Here is a 23,766-nt window from a genome sequence, read left to right as displayed (position 1 = left end):
GCTTTTGAATGAATGAATGCAGACCAGCGCCATGCAATACTTGAACAACGCCACACAAACAGGCGGTCCCGTGCTAGCCTTCAGCTTTTCCTAGACCATTGAGGGAAGACCGGGTGCCACATAATATCAGACTGCCACTGGCCGGAGTTGAACTTTGGAGCACGAGTTCGGAATTCTCCCGTAGGTATAGCCATTAATCTGGAAAAGTTGGGGTACACCATGCCACCAGTCGCAGGCTGCAAATCCAATTAGTTTATATCAGATCCAGATGGTTTGATCAGTGCAGATGGAGGGCCTACCCAACCAGCCGCCGGTGCTCTCGTTGAATTGAAGCCCGGACGAGTTGAAGAAAAATCCACTAGCGAGGTTGCTGATGCCGGCGATGCTGATTCCCACCAAGTTCCATTGCTGATAGGGGCCATAGCCGATGTACAGCGGCCAAGGGCCAGCTTGATTGCCAGCGTAGGTCATGAGCTGCTGGGAACCGTTCAAGTAGCCCTCCCATGCCCATGACTTGTTAGTCGAGAGGGCGGCATCACCAAGTCCGGCACCGGTGTGGTATGAGTAGAGCCACAAGTTGGTCTTGTTGGTCCCAAAGTCCAGGTGACCGCCATTGACCACTTTGGTTTGAAGGTAGTATCTGGCAGGTGGGTCGATGGTCTGTCTTGTCTGAAGAGGTGATGCTGGAGCGAGGGTGAAGATGGAGAGAAGGGTGAGCAGGATGGAGAACTGCATGGTGCTGGATCGGACGGATTTGCACGAGCGTGGGTTTGCAGTATGTAATGGTACACCTTGGTGGAATGAATGAACTGCTGGTAAGAGAGGGAGGCTGTGTAAACAGAATATGTAACCTGAAGAGATGGAAAAGGGTTGACTTGGGAGCAGTGAGAGCGAGGAATTTAAATGTGAGGATTTGGGTGGGAGGCGCCTTCCCATGTACCGCACTTGTAGTTACCTCGTTCTTTTGTCGTTCACTTGTACCTGACTAGTACACGGAAGTTGCTAGGGAGAGAGCTTTCCTTCCCAAGGGCGATCATGCGGCAGGTACTCGCCGAGGGATTTCCTAGCAAGTAGGAAGGCACGGTGTGACACAGAATAGGCGGCGAGGGCGGATAACGGATGACATTGGCATGTACCTGCAATGTGGAGGAGTGGCGATGGATGACGATGATGGTGATGACGGTGATGGTGATGGTGAATCGTGTGATGGGAGGACAGCGCGAGCAAGCTCCCTCTCTGCCGTCGAGCCGGCCATTTGTCTGGCCCAGAAATGAGGAAATGTGGGTTACATACCTGTGACTACAAGTACTTGTACAAGTACTACCCGTCGTTCGCACCATTCGGATGTCGGCTTCGTGAACGAGTCGGATCGAGATGATCAAGACATGCTTAACCGCAGCTCTGCTTAGCTGCAGACCATGTTCTACATGTAATGGTCATTTGTAAACTCACCCCATCCGTGCCCCATCGCACGGCTGACACAGAAACGACCAGCTCAGTGTGAAAGAGGGAGAGCACAGCAGCTCCATGGCAGCTATCTACTTGTACCAAGCACGAGGTACAGTACATCATGATCGACTTAACGAGTATGCAGCCACGCTCAGCCTGACGATCCCCAAGGTACCCTTACCACCCCTCCCAAGCGAGCAGGTAAGCCTGTCCGGCGGGCTACTTCATGACCGGTCGTTCGCATCAAAAATGTGGCCCCAGAATGCCCTAAAATGCTTCTTGTTTCCCTCAACCCGAATCTCTTCGACCTCCTTGGGAATCAGTTCAAAGGTGAAGACTCGCAACATGTCACTCATTCGTTGTTCCTTCGAGCTGGTCGTGATTGGCAATACATTCTGATCAATGCACCACCTCAACAGTATCTCCCCTGGGTTAACGGCATACTTCTTTGCCAGTGATTCAAGCAACCCATCAATTGGGCCTCCCTTTGCCTTTGTGACGGGTGTAAGCGGGGCATAGGCCGCGACACGAATATCTTTACTCTTGTGATAAGCGAGGAGGTCTCCGTGTTGCAGGTAAGGATGGAATTCAATCTGATTGATGGCCGGTCGAACTTTGCATGTCTGAAGAATGGCATCCAGGTGAGGTTGGAGGAAGTTGCTGACCCCGATGCTTTTGGCCTTTCCCGAAGCTGCAACCTGTTCCATATCCGCCCACTTTTGCTGAAGCAGTTTGTCGTCTCCTTTGGCGAAGAAGGGGGCATGGATGAGGTACAAGTCAACGTAGTCAAGACCCATTTTCTTCAGGCTTCGATCAATGGCACCTGGGATGTCGTCGATATGCGTGATGACTTTGGTTGTGATAAAGAGCTGATCGCGGGGCACTTTGCTCTCCTTGACCGCCTCGCCCAGTTCCACCTCTGTGTTGTACACTTCGGCTCCGTCAATATGTCTATAGCCGACCTTGATGGCCGTCTTGGTGGCATCAATCGTCGCCTGATCCTTCGGAGCATCTGCACTTTGTTTGTACCTGCAGATTTATGACACGGTTAGTGGTTATTGGGAGACTTGCAATGAGGCGTGGTTTTTCTCCCTCCTTGACAAGATGTCATTACTTTATCGAAGCAATAAATACTCAGGGACATAACCTCGGTTGGAAAATGAACACATTCGATGGACCAGGGAAAGCACTGCAGAGAACTCACCATGCAGTGCCCAGACCATATCCGATCTGGAAAGCAGTCTTCTGTCAGGAATACTCCTCAAGAGAGAGGTAATTTGAACATACCATCGGTATCTTATTGCCATCTGGCAGCTCCATGTTAGGGATGTTGATGTCTAATTTAGCCATTGCAGGAAGAAAGGTTGTGAAATGCCTATGATTGACCCGTGTGCACAGAAAACTTTTGGTCTGGTGGTTGCCAAGTCGATGAAAGCGAGATATGGAGGCCGCGGGTGATGAAAAGCGGATCATATATACACGGAAAAGATGGACGTTGAAGCGCTCTGACAAAAGAAGCGTCTCTGGGTACGAAGAGGGCGAGTGATGCCTTCGAAGGTATCTCACCGGCTCAAAGGCCGACCAGTTCGTGGACTTTTACCGGTTGCGGCTGGTGGGGTAGAACCTGGCCAAAGCTTGCTCTCAGCAAACCTCGAATGGTATGATGCTATAATCCCAATGGTCGATGACGTGCCCGACTCGACTCCGCGCGATGCCTGATGCCTCGTAGTTCGGTTAGAATCCTCACTTAGCGCCGTCAGAACTGTATCTGGGACGGAATAGGAAGGCGAATCGTGAACCCAGTCCAGCAGGCCTCGCATCACTTACCAACAATATAAGGCTTCGAGTCTCATAAGCCAGACGACAACAGACGTCTCTGGATATTCCACTTAGGCCCAACCATTATCCTGTCTGGTGTCGGACCTCCTGGATCGGTGGACACCTGGGCGGACGACAAAAGCGTCGGGTAACCAAGATGGTTTCAGCAGCAGCCTCTGCCCTGCCCACTTTTGACGGCGTCGTTCATGGTCAGGTTGACAGTCTTAGGAGCCTTGCCTTCAGCTCGACCAGTCCCGGCCCCGTACCCTTTGACTCCGCTTCTTCTGTCGTTGAGGTCATATTTGCCGGCTTCGATATTCTGATATATTCTTTCTGCCACCTCGAGGAACGCTTTCTCGACTCCCTCGCCGCTCTTAGCACTTGTCTCGACATACTTGACCACGTTTTCTCTGCGACACCAGTCTTCCGCCTCTTCTTTGCTCACGGCTCGCTTGGTGCCGCCCTCCGCGTCCGTGCTCTGTTCGGCCAGGTCGAGCTTGTTGCCCACCAAAATGACGACGATACCCTCCTCAGCAATCTGACGAAGGTCGTTGAGCCATTGAGTGACCGACTCAAAGCTGCTTCTTCTCGTGATGTCGAATACTAGTAACGCCCCAGATGCGCCACGGAAATAACTCCTCGTTATACTTTTGTATGTCTCTTGGCCCGCAGTGTCCCATAACGAAAGCTTCATCTTCTTCTGCGGTTGCGGATTGGCATGACTGACTCCTCCATTTGGCGTTCCGATGCCCAAAGATGCATTCGCAGGAGGACCGACAGGGACTATTCGGCTCCCAAACTCGACGCCGATAGTGACATCATGTGAGGCAGAGAATCTCCCTTCACATAATCGGATAGTCAAGCTGGACTTGCCCGTTCCTTGCGGTCGGTTAGAGGCATTGTTACTAAGAGATCCAGGGCTGCTCACCGGAATCTCCTATACAGACCAACTTTGCAATGTAGTTCCATGGAAGTGCAGGGACTGGTGTTGGGTTGGGCATGGGAAATAGGGCGGGTGGGTATGTCGGAGTCTGACTCGAGAGATGGTGGACCGTATTATTCCTTCGAGTGAACAGTAAATTTGGTCGACTCTGTGACAGACTGACACAATCAACTCAGAAGAATAGTGTTGGTGAGAGGAACAACGAAGTCTGGTGACAAAAGATGGAGGATGAACAGCGAAGGACTCTGGCCCGATGACGATGAACACGCTTGCAGGAGCTTGTGAGGAGCGCGCGTGCCCATTTGCAACGTGTACCTGACTTTCCGGGCTTGCGGGCCCCCAGCGGCCTGGAAAGTCTGTGCACTTTGGTTGCTCTACCCAGTAATGGCCGGGAACTTGCCCAGGCCGCCCACCTAGTCCAGGCTGTCCAGGCTAGTAGTGGGCTAGCAGGGTAACCTACCTAGGTGGGCTAGGCATGCCGGTCATGCACTCCCTCGACTTCTCACCGTGCCTCGTCTTTGTTCCCCGTTTCCGACCGACTTGAAGGTTGAACTCATCATCTGCAAACCACCAACTCACCACCACGTCTTCCTGTGCTACCGCGGAACCAACCGATATCTACGACATATTCTAGCTTCCCATTCACGCACCTAGCCTAAATTTGTCCATCGAAGGGGATCTGCCTTTGAACTATCAATTAATCGTGCTTATCAATTATATCTATTCACCGACTGACACACCGCGTGGTGACTGCCTGCGGGCAGCATGTTCTCCGAGTGTGAGCCCTCATCTCACTGATCCCACGCTTAGTGCCAGGACTGATATGTTTCAAGACGCATCTAGGTTTCTCGCTCAGTCCCAGTCCCGCCTCAGTTTTGCGCCGACAGCAGCGGACGACCGTCGATCTGGTGAGGGTAGAGCAGCACGACGACCAAACCAGACGTGGAAATCCACCACCGCCTCCAGGACGCTGAATCCTCGCGTCCCGAATCCCTATCAGCCGACTTCCTCTCAATTGTCAGCCTTTCCCTTCGCTTCTCGCCTCAACCCGCAACAGGCGCCTTTATTCTACAGTGCTACCGACGAATTCCGGGAAGAAAATGACGAGGAGGAGCACGAACGAGAGATAGCCGATTACTATGCCCTTCAGAGATCAAGACGGCAGTTAGGGGCCAGCGATCTGCATGCTTCATCCGATGTCGATGCCGGGAGCGGCTCCAGTCTCAATGGAGATAGCAGTCATGGGGAGGATTCTCGTGATCGGAGTCTGGCGAGACCTGGTGGTATCAGAAGCTCGTGGCATGGTGGTGCCCCAAATCCACGAAGAAAAGGAACAAAGCTGGCGGATCTCGCAGAATCGGCAGAATCACTATCAGAGAATCCCGTCCCCACGTCGCAAAGGAACCCAATGGTTGACGTGGGATTGGAAGACACCTTGCGGAGCGAATATGACGACGAGCCGCCAGAAGATCTGATAGAGAACCCCCCTTCGGTTCAACAGTTGCGCAAACAGAGTCCAAGAGCAGAGGACGAGTATGACTCGGAGGAATCGGACCAAGAAAACACGCGGAGACGCCTGCTAGGACACTCACGGAATCACTCTGGCGGAACTGAATCTGTACCAGATGGTATCCAAACACCACAAATTCAACAACCGAGACATGACGCCTTCTGGGGTCAGCTTTATTTGCTTTCGGTTGCCGCCATGTGTGCAAGCTGGTTCCTTGTCTTGCTTCACACACAATCACCGAGCACGAACCGGCCTCTCGGCGATACCGTCTACACGACTTTGCATGGATCGTTTTATCTTTTGGCGACATATACCCTCGTAGCGACCTTCGTTTCCTTGTTTTGGCTTGCAGCCCTTCGATCGTACGTTCGATATCTCGTGTACGGCATCTTGGTGACTGTCCCGGTCATCCTTTACTCTTTTTCTCTCTACCCATTGATTTCCAGCTTCCAAGGATCATGGCATGGATCAAGCATCCAAGATGCCGTCATGAGATGGAGCGCGCTGGTCCCTTCTATCATGGCCACATTGTGGATTCTGGCCGTCCTGCGTGGGCGGTTGGTCATGCAAAAGGCGATTTCAATTCTGGAGTTTTCGACTCGAATCCTAGCCGCGAACCCGACATTGGTGTTGGTTGGGTTTGCTGTTCTGGCTTTCATCGTAAGCTTCACATGGATATGGCTGTCCATGTTCGCGAGAGTGTTCCTTGGGGGCCATCCGTCAACTCGGTCAACGATCAGCAAGTTTGTCATTGACACGTCAACATGGTGGCTCGGGGTGTACTTTATACTCGTGTATCTCTGGACGATCACCATTGCGTTTGGGATGCAGCGAACCATCACGTCGGCCACGGTATCGCAGTGGTATTTTCATCGGTTGGCGCTACCGGCTGCGACACCTCAAGCTATTGTGAAAGCTGCATTGCAACACTCGGCTACGACACTCTTTGGCACGATAGCTCTATTCACCGGCTTGAGTCTTCTGGTCCGGCTGCCATTGCTCGTTCTGCCTCGGCGATTGACAATGCTTCTTGGGGTGGCGATGTACTCATTCATCCCTAGTCCGATTGCGGTTCTGATTAATCCGCTCACCCTTACCTACGCTGCGATCCATTCTCAGCCCCTGGCTGTGAGCGCGAGAGGACTCTCGCAGATGCATTTTCTAGCCCCTAATGACGCCACGACAGCCCTCCATCCAGGCACGTTCAGTCGCCACCGGAGAAATGACGGTTGGTCAAATGATGCAACGCCTCTCCTTCCGTATCGACTGGCCAAGCTCATCCTCCACGCGACAAGATTTATCATGTGTTTGGCGTTGGGCTTCGGTGGGTGGGTCACAACGGCACGAACTCTCAAGCTGGACGGGGCTGGAGTTCGCGGAAGCCTGTACGCTTACATAGTCGGGCTTGTTGCTGGAGCCATCGGTTGGGGCATTCTAGGCGCAATGGAGGGAGTTCTGGCATGCATCGTCGACGCCGTGGTGGTGTGCTGGGGCAGCGAGGTCGGCAGCACTGGCACCGGAGAGGTGCGATATTGTAGGGAGGCGGGCAATCTGTTCCGCGACGACGTCGACACCACCGGCGGCCGCATCAATCTGGCTTGAAATGGGCACCAAATGCCATTCCACATTGCCATGGCTGAACCAAGAGACCGAGTAGATAAAACATTGAACGAGACCTCAGTGGAAGTAGAGAACCCCTCAACGAAAGTATTTTTGGATCTCCCTTTCACGTGTCAAAAGTTCAGGTGGAGTTTACTATTCCCCCCTTTTCCCAATATGTGCCAAGGTGGCTCTTCGACACGCTGGCGAAAGTCGAGGCTTGTGCATCTGCCATCTTGCACAGTCGAGGTTCCAACACTCAAGCTGCATTAATCTTCTCCTTTCAGGCCATCAGGTCCAAGGATTGGATTGCCCTTTCTCCTTCTTTTCCCTTTCATCCTTCTTCCCTTGAATGGCGATTCCTTCGTTCTCTTCCTAATCATTTTCACTTCTTTCTCGACACGTGTTTCCAGGGCGACTTTTCAATCCGTCCGGCCCCCATCTACTTTCCCTGGACTCACGGTAACACTGTTTCTGCGAACTTGAGACACCTGTCTTCTCTGCTACAAGTCCATTCCCATCTTTCTCTCCTAACTCTACCCTCCCCTACAACCATGGCCACCACGAACAGTGGCCACTCGACCGGCGCAGGAAAAGACGAGGCTGAACTCCGCCGACGAAATGTGACCAGCTATGAAAAGGCCAACGGACAACATGTCTACAAGCTCGAGGCTGAAGATACAAAGAAACTACAAAAGGTTGGGCTCCTACCAAGTATAAGATACATGAAACCTAACTGTGATGATGTCTTCAGCCGCAGACGGGCATTCTGCAATTCCTCGACGACTGGGAGTTTTTGATCGCCCCAATCATTTTCACAGCGTTTGCCTTGTTCACGAGGCTCTGGCGAATAGGACTTTCTCCCATTGTCACCTGGGATGAGGCTCAGTAAGAAATACCGATCTCGAGCCTGCACTCGCGGCTAACAGGAATCTCAGCTTTGGCAAATTCGGATCGCACTACCTCAAGCGGGAATTCTACTTCGATGTCCACCCTCCCCTGGGAAAGATGTTGGTGGGCTTGTCTGGCTACCTTGCAGGATACAATGGATCATTCGAGTTCAAGTCTGGCGAGACATACCCCGAAGAAGTCAACTACACCTTCATGCGGATTTTCAATGCCATGTTCGGCGTCGTCACTGTTCCGCTCGCATACTACACTGCACGTGAATTGAACTTCAAACGAACTGCAGTGTGGCTCGTTACTCTCATGGTGCTGTGCGAAAACTCGTACGCTACCATTTCTCGGTTTATTCTACTCGACTCCATGTTGCTCTGCTTCACCTTTACCACGGTCTTGTGCTGGGCGAGGTTCCATCGACTCCAACACAAGAGTTTCTCTGTTGAATGGTTCATCTGGCTCTTCTTGACAGGCTTGAGCATCGGATGCGTGTGCAGCGTGAAGTGGGTGGGACTTTTCGCCACAGCGCTCGTTGGTCTATACACTGCGGAAGATTTGTGGAACAAGTTCGGTGATCTGAAGATGCCCAAGATGGAACTTGCAACTCATCTAGTTGCTCGCGTTGTTGGCTTGATTGTCATCCCCATCATTGTCTACATGTTCTCCTTCTGGGTCCACTTCTTGATCCTGGAGAACTCGGGACCTGGCGATGCGCAGATGTCTTCTCTCTTCCAGGCTAACCTCCGCGGCACTGAAGTCGGAAGGGACTCGCCACTTGAAATTGCAATTGGATCCAAGGTCACGCTTAAGAACATGGGTTATGGCGGTGGTCTACTGCATTCCCATGTTCAGACATATCCCGAAGGCAGTGGTCAGCAGCAAGTCACCTGCTACCACCACAAGGATGCCAACAACGACTGGTTTTTCTATCCCAACCGAAGTCAACCTGACTATGATCCGGAAGGACCATTGAGCTTCATCGCCGACAAACAGGTTGTCCGTCTTATCCATGCTCAAACTGGCCGAAATCTCCACTCACACGCCGTTGCGGCCCCCATTACAAAGGCCGACTGGGAGGTTTCATGCTATGGCAACGTTACTGTCGGTGATGAGAAAGATCATTGGCAGATCGAGGTTGTTAGCGATGCCGCCTCCTCCGATAGGTCCCGCATCCGGACTTTGACCACGGCGTTTAGGCTGAAGCATATCGAACTTGGATGCTATCTTCGCGCTGGAACTGTCAATCTTCCTCAATGGGGTTTCAAGCAGATTGAAACAACCTGTGTGAAGAAGCCAAGCCCTCGCGATGTCTACACCCACTGGAACGTTGAATCGCATGTCAACGATAGACGTAAGTCCAAGCCGGCTGTGTTTGTGTCCCGCTCTTTTTCTTTGCTGACAGTTTACAGTCCCTCCTGGCAACGCTGCAAACTACCGATCGCCTTTCTTGAAGGATTTCATTCATCTCAACGTTGCCATGATGACGTCAAACAATGCGCTTGTCCCAGATCCCGATAAGCAAGATGATCTTGCGTCCAAGTTCTGGCAGTGGCCCATTCTGCACGTGGGACTTCGTATGTGCTCATGGGAGGATCATGTCACCAAATACTTCTTGCTCGGCAATCCGATCGTGTACTGGGGCTCGACAGCTTCATTGGGTGTGGTTGGCCTTATCGTCGCATGGTACTTGATTCGTTGGCAGCGAGGCTACAACGAACTCAGCCAAGCAGATATTGACCAAATCCACTACTCAGGGATCTACCCAGTGATCGGATGGTTCTTTCACTACTTCCCCTTCTTGATTATGGGCCGAGTCACCTACGTCCACCACTACTACCCAGCCCTATACTTTGCAATTCTTGCGGCGGGATTCTCCTTGGACTGGACCACACGAGGATTCAACAGCAAGGTGCGATGGGGCCTCTATTTCGTCTTGTATGCTGTGGTCATTGGATTGTTTGTTCTCTTCAGCCCGGTTGTATTTGGGATGCAGGGAAGCAATCGACAATACGCATACCTCCGATGGTTTGATCGATGGAGGATTTCGGACGCCAAAATGGGGGAGGATGCTTGATCTCACAATTGGGCATCAGAAACGCATGACACACTCTTGAAAGCTACCTAAATCAAAAACACTTAATGCGCCCTTTGAGACGATACATGCGATGGTGTACAAGGACACATGGAACGTGGTTTATGTGGATGCGGCGTCATGAATGGGCAAAAGAAACATTTAGGAACACCCCTTTTGTAAAACCAAAATCCAATCGATTCATTTCTTCAGTCTCAGTAACTGATACAAGCCCGGGGAGAAGTTTATTGTTCCGGATCCTAAATCTTGTGTAACCATGACTTGACCACAAACGGCAAGGTGCATCATGATAGTACGAATATGTCGTGGGATGAAAAGTTATGGATTTTTTTTTTTTTCTATATAGAAGCGACCAACCCATTTCTTGTCGAGGCCTTATAACATTGCCAGCCGGGCCTCGGAAAAAACTACAGACTGGTCATCACCACCAAGGACCTGCAGGACGTGTCAGAGTGGCAAGGCTCGACCACATGATCATGTCATCGACGAGGCTGAGGCCAAAAAGCGAAGGAACGGGACGTGCTAGTCCCAAATAGTCGACTCCGAAGATTTCTCTTGGGGAATTGGCTGGCCACTGCTGGCCACTCAGATTCCCCTACAAGCCGAAGCGGCTCGGAGGCGGGGGATTTTGCAAAGACCCTCCCACCACTTGCATACTCATTTGCTCTTCCGATTCTTTTCAATCCTGCGCCAGCCTGCTCGCCTGTCGATATCTGCCAACCGCTCCTCTCCTGCACCCAACGAGGTTCTGCAGCTCCACCGTCTCGCCAGTGACCATGTCTGCGTAGAGAGGTGCAAAGCCACACCTCTCAGCTCAGCTCCCGCACCCTCACACCTCTCGTCCTCAATTTCCCTAGCATGGACCCCCAACAACGCGTGTCCACGGCAGATCCTGTCGGTGGTGACTATCTCGACGATCCGATCATGGAGACCGGAGCAGACGGTAGAATTGAAATGGCCCAAGAAGAGATAGACGCGATCATCCGCAACAAGAGAAAAGTGCGGGACCCCAAGGCCTGCTATGCGTGCCATCGCCGCAAGGTCAAGTGTGATAGGAACCTACCGTGCGATTCTTGTGTCAAGAGAGACCATCCTGAGCTGTGTTCCTACGAGCGGCCCACCAAGAAGCGGCGCATTGCCCTTAGTGGTGCCTTGGCCCAACGCGACGGCGCTGGATCGGAAAGCCCAATTCAACAGATTGGTCCCAACGTCACGGTGCCGCGAGAACAGTGGGAGCGGCTGAACAGGGAATTACAACAGTTGCGCGGTGTGGTCAAAACCGAAGAACAGCTGTCTCCAGCCTTGGTGCAGGCAGATTTGGACGACGCAAACCGCACGGACACGCACAGTCGTGGAGACGAGACAGAGAGAGAAGGAATCCATGCTCCCAGCAATCAGATGGGGACCATGCACCTGGGCTCGAGATCCGTTCTAGCCTACATGATGGGCCTTGGCAGAAGCAGGTCGGCTCAGGACACTGCCAAATCCTTGCTGGAGGAGAACATTCTACCCAAACTTGGATTGGATAACGAGAGCGCCACTTATCCGTTTGTCGACTTGTGGAGTACCGATTCGAGCATGCAAGACGTCAATGGTTTGTGTAAAGCTATTCCAGACGACGAGCTGTGCAACGAGTGAGCTACTTGCGTATCTATCGTCGAACAGTCACTAATTCGCTCCAGATTCTTCGTCGCCTATAGAGATGTCGCCTGTACCATTTATCCTGTCGTTCCGGATACCTCCAGCTTCGAGGACACACTACACTTTATGCTTTCCAATCGTGCTCGTGCACTGCGTGACAACCTCGAACTCGACCCCAACAAGCCTTATGGAGTGTCATTGCCCTGGCTATCACTGGTGTTTGCTGTCTTTGCGTCCGGGTCTCAGTCCTCAGACCGGCCAGCCAAAGAGAGGGAGCTCACATCTCAAGTTTACAGTAAGGTCCAGAGGGAGATGATGGCACAGGAAGCATTTAGCTGACCTTTAATTTCAGTCTGCTGTTCCTATCAAGCGCTTCGGATGTCTAACTTCCTAACACATCCATGTTTGGAGACTATTGAAGCCTCGCTGATCATTGGAAACGTTCTGTCCTACAACATGAACCCGGGCGTGGCGTACATCTTTCTGGGCATGACACTCCGCATGGCATTCTCAATCGGATTGCAAATAAATTCGCAACAATTCACAGATGCCGAGAAATGGACCCGTCGACGAATCTGGTGGGCGCTCGCATGGCAAGATTCCCATTTCGCAGTCAGTTATGATCGACCTACGTCAAGCGTGCTGTGCATTCCGGATATTCCATACGGCAAGTTTAGTTCCCCAGGAGATCGAAGCTACGCCGAAAGCATGTTCGCCATCATCCGACTGACGCAGGAAATCATCCGCGAACGTCTGCTACATCCTCGATCTTACATGACGTGGGATAGGATTCAAAAGTACACCGAAGAGATTACGAACATTGTCTCACAAGGTGCTGCTCACCTCCGAAACCGAGAGCTCTGCTATAGATTGACTCAACATCTTGAGCGTCTTGCATTGAAACTGCACAGCTGCTATATCACGAGCGAGCTGTGTCGGCCTGCGCTGAAAGCACCACCTCCATCTTCCTCCTCGGCTGATAATTTGACACCAGTCCAGTCGCCTCCCGGTGGTCGTCGGAGGACCTCGGGCACAACTGGTCAATCCCCAAGCACAGCTCCCTTCGACGCGACGGCCATCGCGCAGTTTCGCAACTTGTGCGTGCAGAGCTTGGAAGGAACTGTCGAGGCATACGTGGAATTGCACGGCTTGAGCAAATTCGCCGCTCGATCCTGGATCGGAATCCAACGCTCCATCTCTGCCGCATTCCTGCTAGGGACGCTTCCGGAAACGAGTCGCGACCCAAGACGACTGTCTCTCCTTCGTGAGTTAGAGGCAGTCATCTCACAACGTACGCATGAAGACCCAACATTCGACCTTCCCCAAGACGCGAGCCCCGCTACTCATCGCCGCTTCTCGAATGGAGAGCAACCACCCCTTGCAGAATCTCCACATTGGGCACGCAGCATGGCCAAATCACTCAACGCGTTGGGCAAATTGAATGCCGCGCTGGCGGGACCGAGATCGGTGAACACAAACAAGTTTCAGAGTACGCCGTATGGACAACAGTCGTCAACCAACTTTATGGGATCTTCATCCACCTTGGCAGGCAGCTCATCGTCACCGACAATACAATCGCGATCGTCCCAATACCCGCCGCTCTCGGGCGTCAAGGAGGAAACATACTCACCATCGCTCAATACCACCAATACAATCTTGGGGCTCGGCGGTTCCAATGGCATGGGAAGCATGGGACCTATCACGCCGGATAGCACGGGTAGTTCTGGAGATTGGAATTTTGGTAACATGCATGAGAGGGCAGCAGAGTATGTGCAGGCGCCCTTGTGGGGTGAGGGTGCGATGGGGAGTTTCACGGGGTAGTCAGAGGCCTTTAAAGAGAGATGTCGCGAATAAATAGAAGAGGCGGGGCATCAAGTACCGGGCATATACGGAGAGAAGCAAGAGGTGGAGCCATCAATGGCTGTCCGTCTTTTTTTTTGTCTGAAACCAATGGCGATGATCACTCGAAGGCGAGGCGAGATGGAGGCGGACATGAGGTCCAACGCGGCAAGAACCAACTCACCACTATATAGAGATTGAAACGAAACGAGTCCGAACCGAACCAGACGCGAACACCCGTTTGTCAAGCATGGCTGGAGTTTTGGCAGAGGAGTTTGCTTTTTCTCTCTAAGAGATGACGATGGCATGGTGTTGTCAAAGGACAGAAGCTGGCTACGCGATATGTATGTATGGGACTGATTGCACCAGAACAGGGAGGACCAAGTCGACTTGTTCTATTCACTTTATTCGTTTTATGTTCGTCGTCTGCTTCGTTCTCGTTGCCCATTCTCTTTCTCATTCGTCCGTGTTTTTTGACGATGTACACGGCTAGGAGGAGTTCTCATGGGGCTCACCAGGCCAGCTGCCGAGCTCTCTAACAAGTATTCGGTAGGCTACTTGGTCTTAACCTCGAGCCTTTTGCTGAGTTCTTTTTTCCCGTTCTGCTCCTGCTCCCGTTCCTACAGGTTCTGTTGTACTTTACTCATAGGCGTGTACGTGTTGCCTTGCATTCCGTCACACGACAATGGCAACACGGTCCATCCGCTCTCGTGTTATAAGGTACTCCTTCGGCACATCGACATCGCCGTCCCCGTTCTCATCCCCGTCCCCATCCGTACCGCTATCCGCCTTCCCATCCACGTCTGCTCGTAACAAATACCTCAGCGCCATCCTGGCGACGCCGCGCCCGCACAATGGCGCGTTCGTCATCCCGTGGCCCGTGTACCCGGCCACGACGAACGCGCCGCCGCGGTTTGCGTGGTCTGGCACGGCACCCACCCACGGATGCCCGTCGGAGGAGTGGCCTATGATGCCCGTCCAGGAGGCTGCGATGGCGAGGTGTGCTTCGTCCTCGGTTCCGGGTTCAAGGTGTAGGTCAGGGTGAGAGTCAGGTTCAGAGCGAAGGTGGAGGTTCAGGTCAGGGTCCAAGCTCAGCTTCAGCCTTTGGGGCAGACCGCGCAGGTACATCTCAACGCGGTCGTCGACAAAGTCGTCGTCCCACACGCCCTCGCCGTGGTTGGGAGCGAGATGCCGGCCGCCGCCGAACATGAGGTGGCCTCCTGCGCCATCACCCTCGCTGGAGACGCCTTCGTCGTCCTTTCCCGTGCCTGCTTGCTCGGCTGCGTTTTCTTGGTGATTGCAACCATGGTGATGGTGGTGGATAGCGTACGGATTCTGCACGAGGTAATCGCTCATGACCCTGTCCATGTCGCCGACGCCCATGAACCCGTAACTCATCGGGATCAACTTCCTCGCTTTACGCGTGTTCGTCGTCATCCCGCTCCTACCTCCGCCCCCGCTGCCGTTGCCATGCTTCGACGTGGGCGGGGGGACAAGAGCAGACATCTGGGCCTGCACGGGACGGATCAGGCGCGCGAACTCCGGGAGCAAATGGGAGGTGTAAGCGTTTGTGGCGAGGATGACGGCGCGCGCTCGCACAGATCCGCGAGGTGTATGCAGTATCCAACAACCGCCGCTGTCGTTGTCGTTGTGGCATCTCTCCAGCGCCGTGACAGGTGTATTCGTCTGTAAATTCAGACTTGACTTGCGTTGTTTTGGCACCGCTCTCTCCTTCTCGTGACTGCCTGGAACAACCTTTTGCTCGAACCGCTCAAGCAAACCCCTCCACACACCCACGCAGAGCTTGTAAGGACTCAAACTAGCCGCCACGCTCTGGACGATTGCGCCCACTGCGCCGCTCTCCACCCTCAATCCCAGCGCCCCCAACTCCTCGGCATCCTCAACCACCCTGGCTAATCCGGCGTAGTCCTCTGGGGGAATGCCGTTCTTATTCTTGTCCACATTCGCCGCGGCGGCGACGGCAGCAGCAGCAGCGAGGCCCCGCTTCGCGTCCCTGAAATACTCCTTGTTCCAGAACCCAAGACACCCCTCGAGCCTGCGAAAGTCACACCAAGAAGGCGACGGCGACGACGATGACGACGTCTTCGTCGTCGTAGTATCATTGTCGCAAGTATTACTATTGCTGCTGCCGTCGTCGCTTGCTTTGTCTCTACTCCGCACCAAGGCCTCGATGTGGCGGAAATTGCGTAGCTCGAAATCGATTATGTGCGCCGGCGCATTGTGGATGACGGGCTGCAAGTGTCCGCCGTTCCTCCCCGTCGCGGCCGAACAGAGCGTGCGGGCTTCGAGGACCAGGACATCGAGACCGAGGCCTGTTTCTATGGCAGCTGTTTCTGCCTCTGTCCCTCTGCGCGCCCTGGAAGACGTAGCCGTGCTGCCGTTGCTGTTCAACAACTCGTCGACCGCAAAGGTGCCGCTGATCCCCGTGCCGACGACGACCACGTCCGCGCGGGAGGGCAGCTCCGGCGTGGAGCGGTGGCCAGCCAGACGGTTCGGGAAGGACGTCTGCCAGAAGGACGCGGTCGGGTGGGCGCTGGGCAGGCCGGAGCGGACCGGTGGCTGCGGAGACGAGGACGTGGGTGATGCAGCGGCGTCGCCCATCTTCGCGTCGGGGTTGCACGTGCTCCGTCCAAAAAAAAAGACAATGAGATAATGCGTCTGGAATAGATGGATATCAAAACAGAGTAGTAATGGTGTTTCAAAACCCCCCCAGGAGTCTTGCGTATGTCCCCCACCTTCTGGCCCTTGAACCTCGACAGACCGTCTCCGAGCCTCTTCGGTGCGGCGATGACAAACAGTGATTAGTAGAGTGAGTGATTCGGACCTCGACGGCCCAGAAATGGTCAAATGTTATATATATCGACTTAACCCAGGACAGCGAGCCAGCCAGCTCGCTTGCTTTGGCCGAGCCAGTATGTTCATATGTGGCTAAGTGAGCATCAAGTCCCTTCTGTTTCCTCTCCTCTCCTTTCTTGTTGATTCTTCTTTTTCCTTTCTTCTCCTTCGTTCTCGTCTTCTCTTTTATCTCCCTCCCACAAGTATACTTTACCCTCACGCAATATCGTAACCTAGTCGAGAAACACCAACGATAGATAGGGCGGGGTCGTAAGCACGAAATCTAAGCTTGTGCTATCCCGGGGTAAATGGGTATAGGCCGGGTCTGTATTGGCGCCCCTTACGAATAGATCCGAGATGTTGGAGGATAGGAAAAGGATATTAACAGGACAGGGGTAGGACAAGAGAGGGTGTCGGAGAGAACAGGGAGCTGGAGAAAAGACATCGGTCCACAATTTGATACGCCGTTAGCGCCTATAATCGCAAAGCCCCGTTCTCTCCATCTCGTCGTCCTCTGGCTCTATCTACATTCAAGAGGTGCTGGGAGAGGTGCTCAACAAAGTGGCTGTCAGCCAACAACCATCACCGAGGAGACTAGACCTACACAAGACGGATTTTCGATCAAGCAGAAGCCGGGTTGAGGGACAGAAGCATCTTCAAACCATGGTATTCTGGCCAGCGCTGTCTAAATCCACTGGTCCTCCCATTCTCTCGAATGTTCTCAATGAATGCACCATACAGCCACTGATCATTGTCAATCATACTCTCTGCTGGATGCAAGTGCCAGAGGAACGCATTCGCTTCTTGCCACACCATCAACTGCCTCATCTCGCTTCGTTGCTTCAAAGGCCTCGTCAAATAGAAACCTCTCGGAATCCTCAACCGGCTAATACCCATTTTTTCTCGGCCTCCTTCACGCCTCTTCTCTCTGCAATTGCCTCGAGGGTGTGTTTGATGGCATCCTTCGAGCATTTCGGGAACTGATTCTTCAGCACCTCGATCAATCCAGTCTTAGTTAGTGTGCTGCCTGACACTGCTTCCTTGAAAGCCGGCATCAACTCTGACGGGATGTTCTTGACCGGTTTACCAGAAGCGGTGTTCGCTTTCAATTTGGTCACACACACTTGGTTCTCCGATTGCCCGTCGCTTGATGCAAACTTCAGAAGGCTGGACTGAGAAGCCGGGTTGCCACTGTTTCCGTCAACTGCCATCAGTGGTGGGCGAGGAGGCTGCATTGAAGCAGTCTGCTGCAGCTTCTCCTCGCGTTTGACAGGACTCTTCTTCCCAATATCCACCCAGTGCGTTGTCGAGAACGGATCGATCGGGAAGGTTGTTGAGTCGTGCAAAACGTCCATACGGTAGAAGGATAAGTCGAAGACATCATGGGGATGACTGTTCTCGCCTTCCCAGCACAACCCACTGCATTTGGGTTCCATGTCACCAACAATCAAGTGACGTTTGGCCACCTCTCCTTCGTCATCGAGAAAATCTCCCATCTCTTCGTCGCCGTCCTCATCTTCGGATTTCTCGTCGTCGTCCAGCACTTCCTCGTCTCCTTCCTCGGGTTCCTGCCATTCTGCCTCGCTGTCGTAGTCATAGTTCGTGTCCGGCAATCCTCTGTGAGCAGAATTGATGGCAAGCTTTCTTGCACTTCGCGGTGAGACAACTCTCGTATAAGTCCCCTGATAGGCAGGTCGAACATCTTCGTGGAAAAACAAGTACTTGTAAGGGAGGTCGGCCAAAACTTTCGCAGGGTCTGTAAGGTCGATGGCAACAGTTTGTGAGCCATTCATTTCGTTCAAGATTTCTTTCACGGGTCTCACTGGCCGGATGCGACGGCGTCTGCGAAATCGATTTCTAAGCTTCTCGGGCGTGAGATTTTGGTTGAGGGGCAGTTGTTCATCGTTGAATGCACCACTATTGGTGTAGAAGCGGTTGAATGGTGCGACTTCCATATGCTCGTTGACAAAGAAAGGTAGGATCCATTCGTTGTAGCCGGGATTGGTTGGTTTGGATGGTGATGACACTTTAGTCTCGACAAGAGGTGGTCCCATGTCAATGGACGTGACCGATCCTCTTCTAGAAGGCGTAGAGCCCCGAGAGATATTCCCATGGTCAATAGCCGGCGATGTTGAAGCAGCCGTTGGGCGACCAAAGAATGCACCGATTCTCATTTGTGACTAGGGGAAAAGGTCAGCATCTAACGCGGAGTCGAATCTGAGGTCCAAAACCTACTCTCTCTTTCTTCAACGTTTCAGCTTCCTTCCGTTGCTTTTCGGCTTCCTTCTCCTGCTTCTCCGCATCTTTCTGTCTCTTCTTCTCTTCTCGAACCTTGCGAGCAGCCTCTTTTTCCTCTCCCTTGCGTTTCTTCTCTTCGTCCTTTCTAGCCTTAGCTTCGGCCTTCAGTCTCTCTTTCTCCTCCTTTTCAGCCTTCTTGATTGCCTTGTCGGCCTCCTTTTCGGCGAAGGCGAGCTTCCGCTTCTTGCCGTCAGCAGGTGCCATGGTGGACTGCTGTGTTGGACTCAGGACAGGAGTGGCACCGAGTTCGGTCAAGGGAGTACTCCGTTCACTGAAGTCTGGTGTTCCACAGCGAGAGTCTTCAACGGTCAGGGGACTACTCTGTTGATCACCTGGAGAAGTGAGGGAAGGGTGATGGATAATATCTCCTTCGCGATTGCGTTTCTTGGAAGGGGTGAGCTGAGCAGCCGGAAAGGAAGGTGTAGGTAGCGGGGCAGTAGCGACTTCGGTGTCCATGACGATGGACAGAGCGAGACCCCAACAAAGCAATATATTACAGATAGTTGCACCGATCTTCAATGGACTGACACGAGAGCCGCTACTTCGTTGTCGAATAGGCAGTGGTGGCTGTACGGTGTCTAAACTCGAGTCGTGAATTGAAGCATTGGAAATCGGGGAGAAACGCGTGACGCGGTCGAGGCATCCATCGCGTCTGCCAAGAGAGTCACATGACAAGGCTGCAAGGCCAAACGTCTCGGCGTGAAGGGGGGAACAGTACATGAGCGAGACGGAACATTTCAGTCCTGTTTCAGCCATTGACTTGGTGATCAGCCAGAGAGCTACATTTCTTATATATTGCATTATCTTCATGACGATTTGATAAGACATCACGTCCTATCTCAGGCGTACAATAGACCACGTCTCGGCTTCCGCAAATACTCTGGTGGTGCCACAGCTAGGTGCGCCATCGGCGAGCCGCGCCTGATATTGATGTCGTTGACAAAGTCATTGCCGAATCCGTCATCGGCGCGCCGATCGACTACCTCACCGAGTTTCACTTCAACATTTCGCAGCATCCTGGCCCTGACTATCCCATCCAGTGCACTGCCACCTTTTGCAAAATCAAAGTACGTCGAATCTCTCGTCAGAGACGAGCAGAATGATAGCACGTCCGGGATGGCCGTATTGTACGCACACCAAATGCTGCAGAAGGCTGCAATCAGCATGACCCCGATCGATGCGCAGTAGACGCCCAACCAGACCCATGACACGACGTAAACATCGTACCCTTCCGTGTAAAAAGCGGTGGTATTCCTGTGATTCAAGGGAAACTGCATGGTATCTGCAGAGACCTGGCTCAAAAGTACCCAGGTGTTCAGGAGTTGGCCGAGTCGCTGGGAAAATTGTCGAGCGGTGACATTCGAATAATCAGCATAGTCGCGACCATTGCCGCTTAGAATGAAAGCCGCAGTTGTGTTTTGTAGGTAGTACTCGCTCAGAGATGAGTAGCCAGAGCTGGGCAGCGGGTCGGTTGCAAGAATCCAGGTCTGGGCAAGATAGGAGAAAGTGCTGGGGAAGCTGAGTGTAGTTACCGTGGACGGTGCATGCTTGTTTGGTGAATTCCGCTGCTCCGTGACGGAGCAAACAGGAAGCTCTGAATCAGGCACCGACTGACATGACACGTTCGATTCGAGGTAGATTTGATTGATTTGGCACTTTGCCACCCACGGGCCGCGAGTCTGAAATAGGAAAATAGCCTGAGGTATGTCGGCACCTGGAACATTGACCAACTGTTCTGGGTAGCCATAGAAGTAATAATCATCCGAGACGAATTGATTCATGGCAACCTGCCAGAATGGATAGATGGCGTCGTTGCTGACGGTGGTGTTGGGCCCGAGAAAGGTGCCGTTTCCGGACGTCACGTTGAAATTGATACTGATCTCGTCTTGATCTTGCGGCTTGTCGCAGTCCAGATTCATATAAGTCGTTTCGATAACAAAGCTCGAGTTCCGATTTGCCAAGGATCCCATGGGCACGCCGGCAAGGGCTGAGAATGAGCCTTCCGTCATATTCGCCTTGGATAGAATGCTCCAACCGTCGGCGTCCTTGTTGAGATTGTCGAGCAGCCATGGGATCTTGACATTTCCCCAGAGATCCATAGTCCCATTCTTCATGGTGGTCGGACCAAGTACCGAGCTTACGTAGCTCGGTTTGAGTGAAGTCAGTAGGGAGTCTACTCCCGAAACAGAGTCGAAGACCTGATTGGCGATGGTGTCGACATAGCTGACTATGCCAGAATCTGCGGCGTAATCACGACCGGTACTGACCAGACGCAGGGAAGCTTGTGATCCCAATGGTGAAAATACCCAGCTTGACAACAAGATTAAGGCGGTGAGGTTGAAGGCGGGAAAAGACAGTTGGGTTGTGACAGCGGCGAAGAAGGTCCGGCTCTGCATGATCTGCTCCAGCAGACCGAGTCTGATGCCATTCTCAAGTCGCCATGTTGCGAACCGTTTGAGTGTCGAGCCTAGGACGGCTGCGAAGAGGATGGTGAAGAGCGTCGATGCCTGTACTGGTCAAAAACTATTCCCAGCTGACTTGCACCCATGTAATGCGAACCGTGCTTGTTGCTTGTTTGATGTAATCTGTATCTGCCTCCGTCACTCTGTGGCCGTCAAACTTTGCCGCGGTGACAGCCAACCACATAAACGGCACCGATACCAGAACGGCGAAGGAGCAGACAAGAATTTCGACCAGCAGGTCTGTCCCAAACTTCCCTACTCTGCCCGGAGGAAGAGTCGTCGTTGACGGCGGCGGCGAGTTATCCACGCGGCGCTGGAAGAAGCCGTCGCTCAGCTCTTCCTGTGGAGTTAAGATAGGATTGTACTGGGCCGAAGCCGACTTGCGATGAAGTGAAGCAAGTGACCTAACGGAGGGTCGCGTGTGAGGCCTTTCACCCATTCCATAAAGACCGGAGCCATAAGGACCGGAGAGCTCGATGGAGTCGGACATCTGTTGGCAAGGTGAACTCAAGAGAGATCTTGCGGGTTTCTTCAACACCTGAGGCTTAGAACCCAGGCTCAATATAATAAATGCTCGAGGTCATCTTGCTTGCGAGCTCTTTGTTTTCAAAGATTCGGCAAAGTGAAACAGTCCAGGTCGTACAAGGTGGGATGAGCATGGCACAAATAATGGGCTGTGTTGGGCTCCAAGTCACCGCAAGCCACTGGTCTCAGAGGCGTCTTGCCTGAGGATTGGGGGGGCCAACATTGCGTCGACTTGTCGAAGCTTGGGTCTAAACAGACACTGGTGGAGCGAATAGATCGGCCCCAAAGATTGAGGCTAGAAACTGGCCAATGGGCCATGATAGGTGTAGGGAACAGGGTATAATACTAGACCTTTCTGCCTGCAATAGAAAGACTGTTGCAATAGACACTCTGCCATCGAAGAAGGGAGGCTGACAGAAAGAAGGGCGGATGAGCCGCCTACGCCCACTTACCTCGTTCCCTCGGCCTTTCTAGGCCTCAGCAGGCCCAGCTTCTTAACTATACCTGCTCACGCGATGGAACAGCGCTCTGGACGCCCTTTGTACTTGGGACTCGTCGGTGGTCGGCAATACACGGCGAGCCCACTAATAGTTGTTCCCTATGGCTTCTGGCTTATCTCAGCCGTTTGAAGTTGCTCATCACAAATGCCCGGAAATGGTACATAATATATATATAGCTTGGTAGCTACCTCAATCGTCGACTGTAGTGGATATTTAACCATCGCAGGTTTATAGAAGAGAACCCCAGTCGGTCTTTAGCAGCCCGCCGTCGATACAAGCAAGGGACGTCAGATATGGTACAAAACAAGAATAATCTCGGTCTTCGTTGTCGAAACCCCAATGCCATTTTTCCCACATGCCATGGTGTCGGGGGAAGGGCTGGCGTCCCATCGTTGCGCCTTGCTTTCACAACCCCAGTCCTTGTTACCGGGGAAAGTCGCGGTCCCCATTAGGATTGACGTCGCTCAGTAGACCTCCATAGCCTCGCCGACACCTCTTCTTCTAGCGACCCGCCTAACTTCGTCTCACTCAACCCGCCTGCGTCGAGGACCCTGTTTCTAAATTGTCCCGTACCCCACGGCCCCTCCGTGCTGCACTCTCTCACTATACACTCCTGGGGCGTGACGGCCTGTCAATTGTCCGTGTCTGGCCCTATCCCTCCTATCGAAATATACATATTCAATGTAGAAGGCGTGGATGTGGCCCGGGAGGTAGCCAAGGAGTGTAAGGCAAATGTTGACGAAGAGGTCGGCGCCGCAGCCTGCGACCAGGTAGACTCCCACCGGAGGGCCTAGATATTTGAGTGTCAGCAAGAGAACATGACTGAAGGGTGGGAAGGCCCGAAGGAGTGGCTCAATATGGCAGCTCCGTGCGACAAGAGTGAAAGCCAGACTTACACAGGATTGTGATAAGGATGATGAGAAGCGCCGGGATAGTGTCGGACATTTTGGCTGAGTTGCTGAGGGATGAATTGAATAGTTGTGTGCGCGATACTCGGTACACGGCTTGGTAGCAGTATTGAGGACAGAAGGTGCGTGTTGGCTGTCTGCAAGTTTCAGTCTTCGTCGCATGAAACTGAGGCTCAGCTGTGGCCTTGGAGCGTCACTTGGTGCACTTGGTCACCCCACATGCTTCATTGCATTGCTTGGTGCCTTTGGCCCCTATACAGCAGGCGCCACAGTGGTACTGCGCCACATTGCTACCTAGAAATGGTGTGACGTAATGGTGCTGTGGCGCTCTGTGTGTGGCGGTGCTCTTGTTGGTATCGAGCGAGAAGGTCCAGAGAATCAAGTTCTAATTGTTAGTGCTACAAAGCCGCAACAATCCTCCATGGC

At 52.9% G+C, this 23,766-nt stretch overlaps 10 protein-coding genes across 10 annotated transcripts; 3 read left to right on the top strand and 7 right to left on the bottom strand.

Moving 5' to 3' along the window:
* Positions 1-126: 126 nt before the first annotated feature.
* On the bottom strand, positions 127-735 carry A1O5_01115 (uncharacterized protein; the record flags this gene model as incomplete). Its single annotated transcript, XM_007741734.1, has 2 exons — positions 127-236; positions 300-735. The coding sequence occupies 2 exons, from the start codon at positions 733-735 to the stop codon at positions 127-129; spliced, it is 546 nt and encodes a 181-aa protein (XP_007739924.1).
* A 938-nt stretch (positions 736-1,673) lies between these two features.
* On the bottom strand, positions 1,674-2,799 carry A1O5_01114 (alcohol dehydrogenase; the record flags this gene model as incomplete). Its single annotated transcript, XM_007741733.1, has 3 exons — positions 1,674-2,478; positions 2,654-2,679; positions 2,737-2,799. The coding sequence occupies 3 exons, from the start codon at positions 2,797-2,799 to the stop codon at positions 1,674-1,676; spliced, it is 894 nt and encodes a 297-aa protein (XP_007739923.1).
* A 631-nt stretch (positions 2,800-3,430) lies between these two features.
* A1O5_01113 (uncharacterized protein) lies at positions 3,431-4,268 on the bottom strand (the record flags this gene model as incomplete). The annotated part of the gene is made up of 2 exons (XM_007741732.1): positions 3,431-4,146; positions 4,196-4,268. 2 exons carry the CDS (start codon positions 4,266-4,268, stop codon positions 3,431-3,433), a joined length of 789 nt encoding a protein of 262 aa, XP_007739922.1.
* Positions 4,269-5,033: 765 nt separating this feature from the next.
* On the top strand, positions 5,034-7,322 carry A1O5_01112 (uncharacterized protein; the record flags this gene model as incomplete). Its single annotated transcript, XM_007741731.1, has 1 exon — positions 5,034-7,322. One exon carries the CDS (start codon positions 5,034-5,036, stop codon positions 7,320-7,322), a length of 2,289 nt encoding a protein of 762 aa, XP_007739921.1.
* Positions 7,323-7,873: 551 nt separating this feature from the next.
* Positions 7,874-10,293, top strand: A1O5_01111 (dolichyl-phosphate-mannose-protein mannosyltransferase; the record flags this gene model as incomplete). The annotated part of the gene is made up of 4 exons (XM_007741730.1): positions 7,874-8,017; positions 8,074-8,207; positions 8,258-9,570; positions 9,629-10,293. The coding sequence occupies 4 exons, from the start codon at positions 7,874-7,876 to the stop codon at positions 10,291-10,293; spliced, it is 2,256 nt and encodes a 751-aa protein (XP_007739920.1).
* An 876-nt stretch (positions 10,294-11,169) lies between these two features.
* A1O5_01110 (uncharacterized protein) lies at positions 11,170-13,773 on the top strand (the record flags this gene model as incomplete). Its single annotated transcript, XM_007741729.1, has 3 exons — positions 11,170-11,945; positions 11,994-12,247; positions 12,305-13,773. The coding sequence occupies 3 exons, from the start codon at positions 11,170-11,172 to the stop codon at positions 13,771-13,773; spliced, it is 2,499 nt and encodes an 832-aa protein (XP_007739919.1).
* A 693-nt stretch (positions 13,774-14,466) lies between these two features.
* On the bottom strand, positions 14,467-16,413 carry A1O5_01109 (uncharacterized protein; the record flags this gene model as incomplete). The annotated part of the gene is made up of 1 exon (XM_007741728.1): positions 14,467-16,413. The coding sequence occupies one exon, from the start codon at positions 16,411-16,413 to the stop codon at positions 14,467-14,469; it is 1,947 nt and encodes a 648-aa protein (XP_007739918.1).
* Positions 16,414-17,525: 1,112 nt separating this feature from the next.
* On the bottom strand, positions 17,526-19,401 carry A1O5_01108 (uncharacterized protein; the record flags this gene model as incomplete). Its single annotated transcript, XM_007741727.1, has 2 exons — positions 17,526-18,827; positions 18,883-19,401. 2 exons carry the CDS (start codon positions 19,399-19,401, stop codon positions 17,526-17,528), a joined length of 1,821 nt encoding a protein of 606 aa, XP_007739917.1.
* Positions 19,402-19,784: 383 nt separating this feature from the next.
* On the bottom strand, positions 19,785-21,897 carry A1O5_01107 (uncharacterized protein; the record flags this gene model as incomplete). The annotated part of the gene is made up of 2 exons (XM_007741726.1): positions 19,785-21,452; positions 21,505-21,897. The coding sequence occupies 2 exons, from the start codon at positions 21,895-21,897 to the stop codon at positions 19,785-19,787; spliced, it is 2,061 nt and encodes a 686-aa protein (XP_007739916.1).
* Positions 21,898-22,989: 1,092 nt separating this feature from the next.
* On the bottom strand, positions 22,990-23,377 carry A1O5_01106 (uncharacterized protein; the record flags this gene model as incomplete). Its single annotated transcript, XM_007741725.1, has 2 exons — positions 22,990-23,222; positions 23,329-23,377. The coding sequence occupies 2 exons, from the start codon at positions 23,375-23,377 to the stop codon at positions 22,990-22,992; spliced, it is 282 nt and encodes a 93-aa protein (XP_007739915.1).
* Between the last annotated feature and the right edge of the window lie 389 nt (positions 23,378-23,766).

Source organism: Cladophialophora psammophila, assembly GCF_000585535.1.
Source record: "Cladophialophora psammophila CBS 110553 chromosome Unknown aczJe-supercont1.1, whole genome shotgun sequence".
NCBI lineage: Eukaryota > Fungi > Ascomycota > Eurotiomycetes > Chaetothyriales > Herpotrichiellaceae > Cladophialophora > Cladophialophora psammophila.
The sequence above is the reverse complement of the archived record's forward strand: the minus strand, read 5'-3'. Positions and strand labels throughout refer to the sequence as shown.